Source organism: Pelobates fuscus, chromosome 1 (assembly GCF_036172605.1).
Source record: "Pelobates fuscus isolate aPelFus1 chromosome 1, aPelFus1.pri, whole genome shotgun sequence".
NCBI lineage: Eukaryota > Metazoa > Chordata > Amphibia > Anura > Pelobatidae > Pelobates > Pelobates fuscus.
The window spans coordinates 158140418-158155119 of record NC_086317.1 but is presented as its reverse complement, the minus strand read 5'-3'; the positions used below and the strand labels follow the sequence as shown (position 1 = coordinate 158155119).

Sequence of the window (14702 nt, the reverse complement as noted above, 5' to 3'; positions counted from 1 at the left end):
GTCTGTCTGTGTCATGGGGTGTGTGTGTGTCTCTCTGTGTCATGGTGTGTGTGTCTGTCTGTGTCATGCAATGTGTGTCTGTGTCATTGTGTGTGTGTGTCTGTCATGTAATGTGTGTATGTGTGTGTTATGGTGTGTGTGTGTCAAAGTGTGTGTGTGTGTGTGTCTTTTTTAAGGTGTGTGTCTGTCATGGTATGTGTGTGTCTCTGTCATGGTGTGTGTGTCTGTGTCATGGTGTGTCTGTCTGTCATGGTGTGTGTGTGTGTTTCTGTCTGTCACGGTGTGTGTGTGTGTGTTTGTCATGGAATGTGTGTGTGTCTGTCTGTGTCATGTAATGTGTGTGTGTCTGTCTGTGTCACGGTGTGTGTGTGTGTGTCTGTGTCACGGTCTCTCTGTGTCGTGGTGTGTGTGTGTGTCTGCATGTGTCATGTAATGTGTGTCTGTGTCATAGTGTGAGTGTGTTTGTGTCATGGTCTGTCTGTGTTATGGTGTGTGTGTGTGTGTGTGTCTGTCATGGTATGTGTGTATCTCTGTCATGGTGTATGTGTCTGTGTCATGGTGTGTCTGTCTGTCATGGTGTTTGTGTTTCTGTCTGTGTCACGGTGTGTGTGTGTGTCTGTGTCACGGTCTGTCTGTGTCATGGTGTGTGTCTGTCATGCTATGTGTGTGTGTATGTGTGTTTTTACTCACCTTTTTTTCCCCCCCACGTCGTGCTGGTCTCCCCTCAACTGGCCATGCCCTGGAAAAAAATCTATGCCAGCCCCATAAGTCATTGCGCCATATATTGTCGCATGTAATATGTAAGGCTATGTCTTGCCACCCTAGATGATTGATTATATATATTATATATGTATATATATATATATATATTGCTTATTCCAATATAAAATATTGGTCCTTCCTGTGTCAGTGCTTATTCCAATATAAAATATTGGTCCTTCCTGTGTCAGTGCGGATTGGCTGAGATCATCAAGCTTGATGATCTCAGCCAATCCGCACTGACACAGGAAGGACCAATATTTTATATTGGAATAAGCACTGACACAGGAAGGACCAATATTTTATATTGGAGTAAGCAATATATATATATATATATATACATATATAATATATATAATCAATCATCTAGGGTGGCAAGACATAGCCTTACATATTACATGCAACAATATATGGCGCAATGTCTTATGGGGCTGGCATAGATTTTTTTCCAGGGCAGGGCCAGTTGAGGGGAGACCAGCACGACGTGGGGGGAATATATATATATATATATATATATATATATATAATCAATCATCTAAGGTGGCAAGACATAGTCTTACATATTACATGCGACAATATATGTCGCAATGACTTATGGGGCTGGCATAGATTTTTTTTTCCAGGGCTGCTTTGGAATCCCCAGTCCGGCCCTGCCGGTATGTAAATAAAATTAAATTTACAGAGCAGGCGAGAAAAACTTTTAAAGTAAATTACATCTGATTGAAAATTAAGCCATTGTTTTCATGCAGGCTCTGTCAGTCACACCCATGAGAGATGTGGTTAGGGCTGCATAAACAGAAACAAAAGTGAAGTTCCTTAATGGCAGAGAATTGAGCAGAGAATTGAGCAGTGAAACTGCAGAGGCATGATCTATAGACAAAAACTGCGTTATTAAGCAAAAGTTATTTTGGTGACTATAGTATGACCTTTAAGCTTAAATTTAATGTAAGGGACCAAATGCAAGTAGTGCAGTTTGCCTGAAAGCCCTTGCAGTCAGTTCTATCTTGCTGTCAGTTTTCTCCTGAGTTTCAGACTCACCTGGACCTACTGGTGCTCCTGAGAACACATCATAGATGGTGTGTTTCAGTGTTTGGAACCCAAAGTTTTCCACATCATAGGGACTAACTGGAAGTGGATCAAATGCGCTGACAACTGAAAGGACCACTTGCTCATCCATGATGGTATTTCTTACAATGTTCAACACCTACAAAAAATGAAAACAAAACTCAAGTAATCACTATAAGATTTTTTTGATAACTTTTAGTCCCTCTATACTATAAAGAGAAACCCCTTCTGTGACGTGAAAAGGAACAATTTCACAGACAGTAATTTCAGTCTCTGCCATACAGTCCAATCACGAAAACACTTAACAGTGACATGTGAGATTTAGTGACGTGGAGGAGTAAAATTACTAAAAAGGTATTTTCGTACCTCCTCCACGGTATGTGCAGGGTGCAGCCGGAAGTTGACAGTAGCTCTGGCAGTTGGTGGGATCACATTTGACTGTGGGGAAAAACAAAAATAAAAAACTTTTTAGTTTTTTAGTTTTAGGTGTTTATTGCACAATTAATAGAAGCAAAAACTGGTCACAATAAATATTGCCAAAAGGGACACCTACAATGAAACAGCAAGTGGATCAGGTATATGTTGTACAAACAAAAACCCTAAAGGTGTGAGCAGGAACCCTGGGACGTGTGAGCCGAGTTCAGAGGTCACGGCCTGGTATTAGCGCATTCGGGCAGCTAAACTAATGTCCCATAAACTTCTGATGGACAAGAATTTCTGGGATATGCACAAACACATCTAAAAATAATGGTATCAGACCCGTCTGAGCAATTTCCTGGTCTGGGGATTTACAAAAACCGAAGGAGTATATGTCTTGGTATTTTTTACCTTTGTTGTTTTAAAGAAGAGTAATATTACATCATTGTATTTACTAGACAGTTCTAGTCAACTGAAAATTGAATTGCAAAAGTTAGAGAAAATGGGCAAGTTGGAAAAAAGTGAATATAGGAAATTGTGCCATTTAGCTATATTTTGCTAAAAAATTTCAATTTAGTTTACAATTCACTGCAATGTAATATCCGTTATACACCAAATACCAGTTCATGCTAGAGAATGCACCAAAAAATAAAATGAATAAAAGTTTTTCAGGCATCAGTCATCATTTTCAATTTAAATTGACCTGATAAACCTGGAGACAGTCAGTGAATGTACCTTAATTCCTGCATTGAATATAGTGAGAGCCGTAGTTGTTCGAACAAGGGCATTACTAGACGGAGTTTGTTCCAGAATTCTGAATTTAAACATAAATACTTTAGTTTGCTTTAAGCAAATCAATTATTCTAACTTACATACACTTGTGACTTTAAAGATACAGTATACAAAATATAAGACAAACTGTACATGTGATACTCTCTAGGCTAAGCCATAATCATCGCACTTATGACAAATCACGGCTTGAACTATCTTGCTTTGCATGTAATGCGTCTATCTCATATATTAGTTTCCCCTTTTACGTTGCATTACTGAAATAAATGAACTTTTGCACGATATTCTAATTTTTCGAGTATCACCTGTAGTTATCTTATAGTAATAATCTGGTTGTCAAACATGTTAAAAACATAAATAAAAAAACACACACATGGGTATAATTTGTTTCTAAGACGTTCATACACATTAAAGGGACACTGTAGTCACCAAAACAACTTTAGCTTAATGAAGCAGATTTGGTGTATATATCATGTCCCTGCAGTCTCACTAATCAATGCTCTGCCATTTAGGAGTTAAATCACTTTTGTTTCCGTTCATGCAGCCCTAACAACAAGTCCCCTGAAAGAAAAATGGTTTCATTTTCAGTCAGATGTTATCTTGCTTCACAAGTTTTTTTTCTCCTGTTCGTTAAATTGAACTTTAATCACACACAGGAAGCTCATGTAAGGTCTAGCAAGCTAACAGTGCACGAGATAAGAAATTCTAAATTAAACAGACTGTGCTGCATAGGAAGTTTAAACATTAGATGTTTTACAGGAAGTGTTTAGGAAGACTGTTGTAGGCCACATGCAGATAAGTGTAACTATGGCTGTAAAATAAAGTGAAATAACTACTAAATGGCAGAGAATTGAGCAGTGAGACTGCAGAAGAGTGATCTTTACACTAAAACTGCTTCATTAAAGGGACACTAAAGTCACTAGAACAACTACAGCTTAATGTAGTTGTTCTGGTGTCTATACCATGTCCCTGCAGGCTTTTTGTTGTAAACACTGCCTTTTCTGAGAAAAGAAAATACTGCTTGTGGCCACTCCTCAGACAGCCACCAGAGGTACTTTCTTACAGCTTAACTTTCCTCATAGAGATGTATTGATTTGATGCATATCTATTAGGAGATGCTTCTTCCCCCGCCCCACCTAATGGCTGAGATCATCAGATTTTCTTATGGGAAAGCATTGTGATTGGCTGAGATGATCAATTCTGATTATGACAGCCAAGGAGGGGGATCAGATAGTGATTTTAACACTATAGGGTCAGGAATACATGAATACACAATAGTGTTCCTTTAAGCTAAAGTTGTTTTCGTGAACTTCAGTGTCCGTTTCATCCAGGTGAACCAAAAACATAAAGATAGCTAACCTGCTAACGATGGGTGAGAAAAGCCACAGATTTGCCATCACGATGTTGAGGGGGAAAACAAACTGTAAGACATACATATTATCCATAAGCAGATCACCAAGACTGAAGCCCATGGAACAACGCAGTAGGAGGAGTGGGCCTTGACAGAGCCAGGAAGTGGGCAGGTGCTAGTGTTTGGGGGTTGGATTAGTTTAATGGAGCTTGGGGGCGGAGACAGGGAGTATAAAGAGCAGCCATTTTAGAATAGGGGCCATTTTAACCAGAACCTTTCTTACCTGTAAATTGTGTCAGGTCGGCGAGGTTCTTTTCTTTGTCGTTTCTGCAGGATTATGGCGTCGCTAGATGAGATCCTGGATGGTGTTCGGGCAGCTGTGAAGGACAGAGGACTGGATTGGCTTCATCAGCAGTTGGGGACTGCCGGGCCTGCTCCTGCGGTACCGGCCCGTCGACCGGCGAGGAGGACGAGACCACCTCAGCGTTTGAGCCCGGGCGCTGGGCCTGCAGCGCGGCGGAGGAGGAGCCCTTCGGCGGGATGTGGTGTGACCGACGGTCCGGGTGAGGCCCGGTCAACAGAGCCAGGCAGGCGCACGGCTCGCTCCGGTGGGCGCGGCAGCGGCCTGGCGAGGACGGCCGCACAGCGCATGGTGGCGGATGGATCTAAGCCACGCGGTTCCGCGGCTGGCAGGAGGAACGGTCCTGGCGGATCTCGGAAGACGGCCGGGACGGAGGCCAGGCCGGCTGGGAGTCATGTGAGCGGCGGCACGAAGCGGACACGTCCCGGTGAGTCAGCCACTAGTGCGAATGCTGGAGGGCAGGGGTGTGATGGTGATGGCGGATGTATGACGGCCCCTCAAGCTGTGGGGGGAGGCCAGGACAGCAGTGTGAGGGCAGGGACGTCTCAGGCTGAGGCAGGTCAGGGAGACAGATGCAGGGACAAGGGGACCTCACAAGAAGCGAGTAGGTCTGGGCACACGGCAGGCTGCCAGGATAGCGGAGATGAATCGGACATGGGGCAGACGGCCGAGGAGAGGCCAGGCTCGGCACTGACAGTTGAGGGACAGGGTGCTCAAACTGCTCAGCTGGTTAGGGATGTCAGCGGTAGGCGGGAGGGCCCATCTGGCCGCTCCCAGGGTCAGCTTCATGACAGGGAGGCCTCGGGGTGTGAGTGGAGAGCAGAACGACGCTTCTCTGGCGTCAGGCGCAGCATTTCGAAGAGCAGAGCAAGGAGTTCAGGGAGCAGGGAAGGATCACCTGCGCGGAGCGGGTGCAGCTTAGCAGGCTCATGTTGCAGGAGGCGTGATTCCAGGGATAGCATGAGGAGGAGTCAGCGGAGAAGATCGGGTTCGCCGGGAGAGAGGCTCAGTGATCGGTGGAGGGGATCATCTCGTGAGGGCAGTCGCCCTGCGAGACGCAGCGTTGCGGAGGAGGATTGGGAGGAACGTAGGGAGGAAAGGCGGGTGAGGAAGGTTCAGGACAGACTACCCAGATTTCCTTCTCCCTACAGGTCTCGGAGCAATACCCCTACGGTCTCGAGGCGAGTCCAGGCGGATGGGAGTCGGCGACAACGGGATTCTCCGGTGCCTGAAAAGGTGGACGGAAGGACAGCGCCTCTGCAGCCAGTTACGGCCAGAGGTTCGAGTGGTGAGTTCTCACACACACGACACCCAGGACAGTTGTTGAATGATTTAAGAACATTTTTAGATTCTTGGTCTGGGAAAGAGGGGTCGCCTGCGCAGTTCGGGAAGGTGTGGGCACGAGAGAGTAGCCGGGACATAGCTACAGGGCTCGGGGTTACACAGCTGTCCGTGCATGGCGGAGGTGAGTCCGGAGCCGGGGCTGATTTGTCTGGGTTGGAAGGAGGGGGCGAAGAGCGGGAGGTAGGTGATGTCCCGGATGCGGCGCGACAGAATGTGCACGTGTCCTTCGCGGGCCCCCTCGGATGTCATTTAAAAATAGAAGTGAAGGAGAAGATATGGAAAGGTGAGTTTGTGGAGATATTTTCCCTCCTTCCCCTAGAGGAGTTTTTAGACTTGAAGGAGGAGGATAAGAAGGATGCTAAAAAGGAGGAAGAGGAGAAAAGGCGGAGGTATCGCAAGATACCTAAGACCTTTGGGAATTGGTTGAGGGCCTTCTGCATTCTAGCTAGCGTAATCGGGGAGAAGGCGCCGGGGCGTTGCTCAGAACTATTTTGTTATTTGGACGGGATAGGTGACGCGTACCGGACCTACGGAGGTTTGGCTTGGTGGAGGTACGACGAACAATTTCGTCAGCGGCTGGCAGCGAATGCGAGCATGCGGTGGGACCAAATGGACCTGCCGTTATGGATGCGCCTTATGATGGCCCAGAAGGCGGCGCCCTTTCCTGGGGCAGCCGGCACGGCCTCAGGGGCCGGGTCGGCTGGGCAAAAGAAAGGTTTCTGTTGGATGTTCAACGAAGGACATTGCAAATGGGGAAATAACTGCAGGTTCCGGCACGAATGCTCAGGCTGCGGGGGGTCCCACGGTGTCAACCGTTGTTTCAAAAAGGGTAAGTCTGGCGGGGGAAGCGGGCCCGCAGGGGCGGCAGCCACCGCAGCTCCCGTTGGGAGCGTCTCCGGTGAAAATAGACGCGATGTTGCCTTGGCTAAGGCAATACGTTAACAGGGAAGATGCTATTTTCTTGTGGCGGGGTTTTCGGGAAGGGTTCTTTATTCCCTACGTAGTTAGGGGACCTGGTACGTTATGTGGGAATCTTAAGTCAGTGCGGGAACACCCAGAGGTGGTGAGGGACAAGCTGAGTAAGGAAGTGCAACTGGGGAGGATGGCAGGGCCGTTCTTGGCACCGCCATTGCCCGATTTGCGAATATCCCCGTTGGGCGTGGTCCCCAAGAAGGAGGCAGGCAAATTCAGGTTGATTCACCATTTATCGTACCCAAAAGGGGCTTCGGTGAATGATGACATCGACACGGCTCTTAGCTCCGTCTCTTATACGTCATTTGACAAGGCAGTCGAGTTGGTTCGGAGGCTGGGGCATGGTGCACTGATGGCAAAGGTGGATGTGGAAGCGGCATTTCGACTGCTCCCGATACACCCGGACTGCCATCATCTGCTCGGGTGTTGTTTTGAAGGGGAATATTTTGTTGATCTGTGCCTGCCTATGGGGTGTTCGATCTCGTGCGCCTATTTCGAGAAGTTTAGTACCTTCTTGGAGTGGGTTGTGCGGACGGAATCGGCAGAGGGTGCGGTGGTGCATTACCTAGATGATTTTCTTTGCGTGGGCCCGAGGGATTCGGACCGCTGTAAACAGATATTGGACGTGTTTCAGTGGGTGGCGCATAAAGTAGGGGTTCCCTTGGCGGAGGACAAGACGGTGGGGCCTACGACGTGCCTTAGTTTTTTGGGCTTAGAAATTGACTCCTGTAAATGGGAATGCAGGTTACCGGGGGACAAATTGTCACGGCTGCGGGAGCTGGTGGCCACGGTAGGGAGGGCCAAGAAAGTGACACTGCGAGGGCTCCAATCGCTGGTGGGGAGCCTTAATTTCGCGTGCCGGGTCATACCCATGGGGAGGGTTTTCTGTAGGCGCCTCGCGCAAGCTACGAGTAAGGTGCGGCTGCCGTCGCATTACATTAGGGTTTCGGCGGATATGAAGGCAGATTTAATGGTGTGGGACCGGTTCTTGCGGGATTTTAATGGAACGGTGATTTTTCGAGAGCCGGCGGCATCAGGGGAGGTTGTTAGTTTATACACCGACGCTTCTGGTAGCGTAGGCTTTGGGGCTTACCTGGGGGGTCACTGGTGCGCTGAGCCATGGCCGGAGGCCTGGAGGCAAAGCTCGCTGATTAAAAATCTGGCGTTTCTGGAGCTATTCCCGGTAGTGGTAGCGGTGAGTTTGTGGGGACGGGTGTTATCCAACAAGCATATTATATTTCACTCAGATAACATGGCGGTCGTACAGGCGATCAATAGTTTGTCGGCGTCGTCCCCCCCTGTTTTGTGTTTGCTGCGGCGTTTTGTCCTTCTTTGTATGTCTTCTAATTTGGTGTTTAGGGCTAGGCACATCCCTGGTATGTTGAATGTGGTAGCTGATGCGCTTTCTCGTTTTCAGTGGGAACGATTTCGGGAAGCGGCGCCGGAAGCTTTGGCACAGGGGCAGGCTTGCCCTGGCGAGATGTGGCAGCTCGGGACCGCATGCTTGGGGAGTGTATAAAGAATTCTCTTGCGCCGAGCACGTGGTCTGGCTATGTCAAGGTGTGGAAAGAATGGGACGAGGCGGTACAGCAGGTAGGGGGTGACAGTTCGCAAGGGCAGAGGGTGGACGTGCTGTTGTGGGTACTGTGTCGCTTGTTTGCTAAACAAGCGTCGCCGGCCGTGATAGATAGGTGCATGTCCGCCATGGCGTTTTTGTTCAAGTTCAACGGGTGGGAGGACATTACGAAGAATTTTCTAATACGCCAGGCTTTGAAGGGCTTTAAGAAGGGTAAGAAGCTCGCGGACCCGAGGCGACCGGTGTCGTTTTCGGTTTTGCAAAACCTGTTAAGTGTGTTGATTGATCTGTGTAATTCCCCTTTCGAAGTGACACTATTTTCCGGGGCGTTTGTCTGGGCGTTTTTTGGGGCTTTTCGCATTAGTGAGCTGGTGAGTGCCAACAAGTTGGGGAACGGCGGTTTGATGTTCAAGGACGTGGTCGTGGGTATTGATCAGGTGCAGATATGGCTGCGCCGGTCTAAAACGGACGTGTACGGCAAGGGCCGTGCGGTGGTACTGTATGAGTTGCCAGGATCGGAGGCTTGCCCGGTGGCTTGTGGCAAAAGGTACTGTGAGGTGCGGCCAGAAGGTAAGAGTTGTTTCTTTTTACACGCCGATGGTTCAGCGTTGTCGAGATTTCAGTTTCTACGGATGTTTCGAATGGGTCTGCAGAGAATGGGTTTGGAGCCGAGTCAATTTGGGACGCACTCCTTTCGCATTGGGGCAGCGACGGAGGCTGCGCGTTTAGGTCTGGGGGACGAGAAGATCAAGCAAATTGGGAGGTGGGAGTCCGTGCGATTCCGCTCGTATGTAAGGCCTGATATGTTGGTGTAATTGCTAGGGTGCAAGTAGCTGGGGATGGGGACGTTGCCTTTTTCTGCCACTAACTTTGTCTCTTTTCAGGTTTGAAAGTTTGGTTGCTGGGCCACTCGTATGTGTACTGGGCGGAGAAGAGGGCCGCAGTTCGCAGAAGCGGATCACAGCTGGGCTTTCCTTTGGAACGAGTGACTCTATGTTGGTTTGGTTTCAGGGGAGCAGGTTGGCAGAGTTTGTGTAATTTCTTGTTTCAGAAAGTGGTTGGAGGGTCGGTCCCGGATGTGGTATTGATTCATGGAGGAGGGAACGACCTAGGTGGGATTCCACAAAGGGAATTGGTGAGAAGGATGAAAAGGGATGTAGATCGACTGAGGGAGCTGGTTCCTGGCGTGGTGGTGGTGTGGTCTGAAATGGTTCCGCGTTTTGCGTGGCGGCACGCCAGGGACCCGGCTGCAATAGCTCGATCGAGGGGTAAGGTGAATAAGATGATGTCAGTTTTCATTAGACGTTCTGGGGGCGTAGTGGTGCGTCACAGAGAGTTGGAGGGCATGTTACCTGGGTATTTCAGGAGGGACGGTGTACACCTGTCAGAGGTGGGGAACGACTTGTTGAACCTTGGGTTCCACGAAGGTATTGAGCAGGCCCTGTTTAGGTGTGGTGGGGGTCGCACATGCGCTTAAGGAGGTCAAGCCATGTGCTGTGGCGGAACAGGGCATAGTAGAAATTGGAATTTGGCGTAGAGTTTGGACTGGACAGGCCGAGGTGTAGGCCTGATGGAATTAAGGACTGGTTGGTTCTAGCTCTTCGGTGGCGACGAACCTGTGGGTGTAGGGGTGTCCGAGGTACACCCCTACAGTTAACAATATGATGTGGGGCCTCTTTGGTAGGCCGTGTTTCAAGTGAATTGTTATTTGTTATATATTGTTCAATTGGTAGGGTCATTGTCAGGGGTACTGTGTGGGGGGTATAGTAATTTAATGTATAGTTGGACAATGACCCTAAATTATGTTAATTTATGATAATTTAATTAATAATTTAATTAATAAAAGCTGTGGACTTTATACTCCAACAGAATTAACTGTGTCCGTGTCTTATTCAGTTTAAGGTTATAGTGCATGACGAATATCGTCTGTACAAAGGTTTATATAAAAGTTTAAGCACATGCCGAATAACGTCTGTGCAAATGTCATGAAGCCCATGGAACAACGCAGTAGGAGGAGTGGGCCTTGACAGAGCCAGGAAGTGGGCAGGTGCTAGTGTTTGGGGGTTGGATTAGTTTAATGGAGCTTGGGGGCGGAGACAGGGAGTATAAAGAGCAGCCATTTTAGAATAGGGGCCATTTTAACCAGAACCTTTCTTACCTGTAAATTGTCCCACCCACCCTCCCTAGGTTTAGCAGTTCCGTTTCAGTCACAGCGGCGGAACAGGGCATAGTAGAAATTGGAATTTGGCGTAGAGTTTGGACTGGACAGGCCGAGGTGTAGGCCTGATGGAATTAAGGACTGGTTGGTTCTAGCTCTTCGGTGGCGACGAACCTGTGGGTGTAGGGGTGTCCGAGGTACACCCCTACAGTTAACAATATGATGTGGGGCCTCTTTGGTAGGCCGTGTTTCAAGTGAATTGTTATTTGTTATATATTGTTCAATTGGTAGGGTCATTGTCAGGGGTACTGTGTGGGGGGTATAGTAATTTAATGTATAGTTGGACAATGACCCTAAATTATGTTAATTTATGATAATTTAATTAATAATTTAATTAATAAAAGCTGTGGACTTTATACTCCAACAGAATTAACTGTGTCCGTGTCTTATTCAGTTTAAGGTTATAGTGCATGACGAATATCGTCTGTACAAAGGTTTATATAAAAGTTTAAGCACATGCCGAATAACGTCTGTGCAAATGTCAAGTAAATAGGACAGGATACAATAAACCCTATATAAATGTGAGATTTGACTGTGAAAGGAGTGAAATTTACACCATTGAATAAAACATTGAAAAATCTGTAATAACTTATGTCAACCTTATTCATGTTTTCTCTGTTTTCTTTGAAATTTGTATTAAATATAGAAAATTTTAACATAATCAAGTTCAGACATTACAAAGCCGGTCAAATGTTGCAAATGAGGAACGAAGAGATCTAAACATTGTTTTTACTCTCCTCTGCATGCTTTCTGTGCAGACTGCCAGGTGCAAAGACAGAATTGACAACAATCATGGATAGGGAGCTAAAATGGAGGAACCCAACTGCAGGATAAAGAGGTGTGGATTTCTACAAATTTTAATATTATTTCACACTTCACATATTTAAATATTATAAGTGAAAATAAAAATTCTAAAAAAGAAATAAAGATATGACAGCTTTCCTTTAAGCAACAGGGCAGTATGGAATAGTGATGAATTAAGGATGGCAGCAATAAACAGGTTAATGACAAGTGAAGGATTAGAGGGCGGTGTAGAAAGATAGTTACCAACTCCTTACACATACACTTTGCACTAACAGTGCTATAAACACAGTATTATCATTAGAGAAAGATAAGACATGTGGATTGCCAATTGTGTCCTTTTAGTGTGCTTGCTTACTATTTATTTTTTGTATATTTTTATGCTTAGGAAGTTTGAGTTTTTATATTGTTAGGAGATACCCTTTAATAAATAGTAATTTTTTAACACACACTTCTGGGCATTTGGTTCCGGCTTATAGGAGTGTAGTCCACTATAGGCACCCAGACCACTGCAGCTCAATGACAGCCACTAGACGCCGCTTCCGCGATTGTCACTGTGAAAATCACAGTGAGAAGACGCTGACGTCTATAGGAAAGCATTGAGTAATGCTTTCCTATGGGCGTTTCTAATGCGCATTCGGCTCCACTTGGGAGCCAACGTCGGAGGGGGAGGAGAGGTCACCAGCGCCGAGGGAGCCCGGCGTTGGATAAAGGTAAGTGGCTGAAGGGGTTTTAACCCCTTCAGCCCAGCAGGAGGGGGGCCATGAGGGTGGGGGGGACCTAAGGACTACATAGTGCCAGGAAAATGAGTTTGTTTTCCTGGCACTATAGTGCTCCTTTAACTACACATTATGCTATTATTGAGCCTATTGATGGCTCCATCTTTGTGAGTATCATTTCATTTGATTATTCACCTACCTAAATTGAGTATACAATATTGCACCTTATATGTTCTTTGTTTGAGCCTAATTTTAGGATTACAGAAAAGATTATACCAAAAGAGTGGGACGTCGCCTAAACGGACCTACAGGCTATTCATCCTTGAGCTAGGTTTCTAGCTCAGAAGAATGTGAGTGGTTCCATATATAGATTTTTTTTCCACACTGTTTTTTTAATTTTACACTATTGGACTCTGTATTATTTTTTTAGCTATTTTATTACATCTACCATCATCAATGTACTATACTTTTTAAGGTATTTTTAAGCTTCATCTGTATTGATATTTAGCGCTACACCATATTGGCTAACAGTATTATCATTCCATAGCAAGAACATGGGTTGATTCTGGGGAAAGGGTAAACAACCCCGCCTGTGAGCAGCCAGGTGCATTTAGATGTATTCATTGGTGGTATATCTGCTCCGCACCCATTTTTGTGTTCCTTTAAATGAGTGAGTGAAGGATGCGTGTGTAGGGACCAACGTTGCAGCTGCTTTTGCCTTTAGAATCACAGGGCACCAGAGGTAAAGGAAACACAAGTAAGGAATGGGGTAATTAATGTAGGAAAGAAGCCTTGAAGGAAGGCAGGGATGACATGATTGAGGGGAGGCATGGAAACTAAAGTTTAAAAAAAGGGTAAGGATGTGTTTCAAGAAAACGGAATTAACACAACAGTAGAACACTGGCAGGGTAATTCAATAAACTGAAAATTTAGAGAGAAATGTCTAATTTAAGGTCAAAATAGCCAAACTGGACAAATTCTAAGCCAGATATGTTTTCAGTTTGGCTAGTGTCGCCTTATATTTAATAATTCATTTGAATTGTCACTTTAGTAAATAACCCTGATAGTAATGTGCTGTGTCTGAATGTATCACATAACTACATAGAGATAAAATGCACAGAAGTATGACACATTCAGACACAGCACATTGCTATGTAGTTGTGATCCATATGCAGGTAACAAGATAATGAGCATGGATCTTACCTCCCCTGCTAGATCTTCAAACGTAGATCTTTCAGGACCCTCGCCAAACAGGTTCGGCATTGGATTCTTCTCCAGTCTGCGTAATGGAGAGAGAGTTTGGTTTGAATAAGGAATGCTAGACACTGGTGAACTGCTTATTTTATAACTATTAGCTGGGAATAATAACTATTGTACATCATTTACAATTCATCACTTTATCATTAAATGTTAAGATATTTCCAAACATTCTTTTTTATACTTATATGATTGGATACAATTAGAAATATCTCTCAGATATAGATATAAAATCAGATGCCCAAAAAAGCATTTTTTACTTTCAAACTAATTTTAAACAATAGTTTTACTTACTGTCAATTATTTTCCTTAGTATTAAGAGCAATATACTAGAGATGTTCTGGCTTTATAAGGACAGGTTCTGAAAATTAAAAAGGATTAGAGCCTCCCCCAGACCCTTTAATTAAATACTTTATATTATGCTAGGACCCTCAATAGTAACATTAACTAACCAGTGAAAAACATGAAATAACGTGCCCAATTCCCTCCCACAACGTCAGCCTTCGGGATCCTGTTCGTGCGCATATCTAGATATCTTTTCAGGGGTATTGTAGCAATGTGTGAGAAGTTTAAAGCAAGATTCCTGAAACTTGGCCAATGGATGTTTTGTACGTTAACATAAAGATATTGTGCCATTTATCCTTGGTGAACGAGTGCTGTAAGTCTAGCTCCCAGTATTTTGTGTAGTATGGAAGGAGGATGTCACGTGTGGGGTTTTTATGTCAGCGTATAGAATAGAAATCGCATGAGGTGAAAGGGAATCCTGCTGCTACAATGATTTGAAGGTGGTCAGGGGTCGAAGTGAGTCAGGCAAGCTAGTTCTGAAATGTAAAAGTTGATGAAAGCTGAATTGTGTCAGTAGTGAAGGCAGCGTATAGATGTTCAAGTCATGTAAGGTACTCTACCAGTCGTGTGTGTATATGTCTCTTAGACGTAAAGGCTATTGGAGCCCTAGTGAGGTCACAAAAGGTTTAGCATCTGCCGATGGGAATTAAGAATTCCATGTTATGGGCATTAGAGGAGACAGAGGCAGGGATACATCCTCCGCCCCCATCACTTTTCTCCACACCACC

The 14702-nt window shown here is 45.6% G+C and overlaps 1 protein-coding gene across 2 annotated transcripts in view; it reads right to left on the bottom strand.

The window, feature by feature from the left end:
- LOC134608397 (N-fatty-acyl-amino acid synthase/hydrolase PM20D1-like) overlaps positions 1–14702 on the bottom strand; it is an 81200-nt gene that overhangs the window by 20037 nt on the left and 46461 nt on the right. Inside the window, exons 7-11 of one of the 2 annotated variants that reach the window (XR_010090740.1) lie at positions 13576–13651; positions 4390–4451; positions 2977–3055; positions 2191–2262; positions 1886–1963 (exon numbers count right to left, since the gene is read on the bottom strand). Coding sequence is in view for 1 of the 2 variants with exons in the window: in XM_063451188.1 (XP_063307258.1) it covers positions 1798–1963; positions 2191–2262; positions 2977–3055; positions 4390–4451; positions 13576–13651 (455 nt within the window). In the remaining variant the exon portion in view is untranslated. Of the gene's footprint in view, positions 1–1797; positions 1964–2190; positions 2263–2976; positions 3056–4389; positions 4452–13575; positions 13652–14702 lie in introns of both variants that reach the window. The other variant, XM_063451188.1, reaches the window with a different exon arrangement.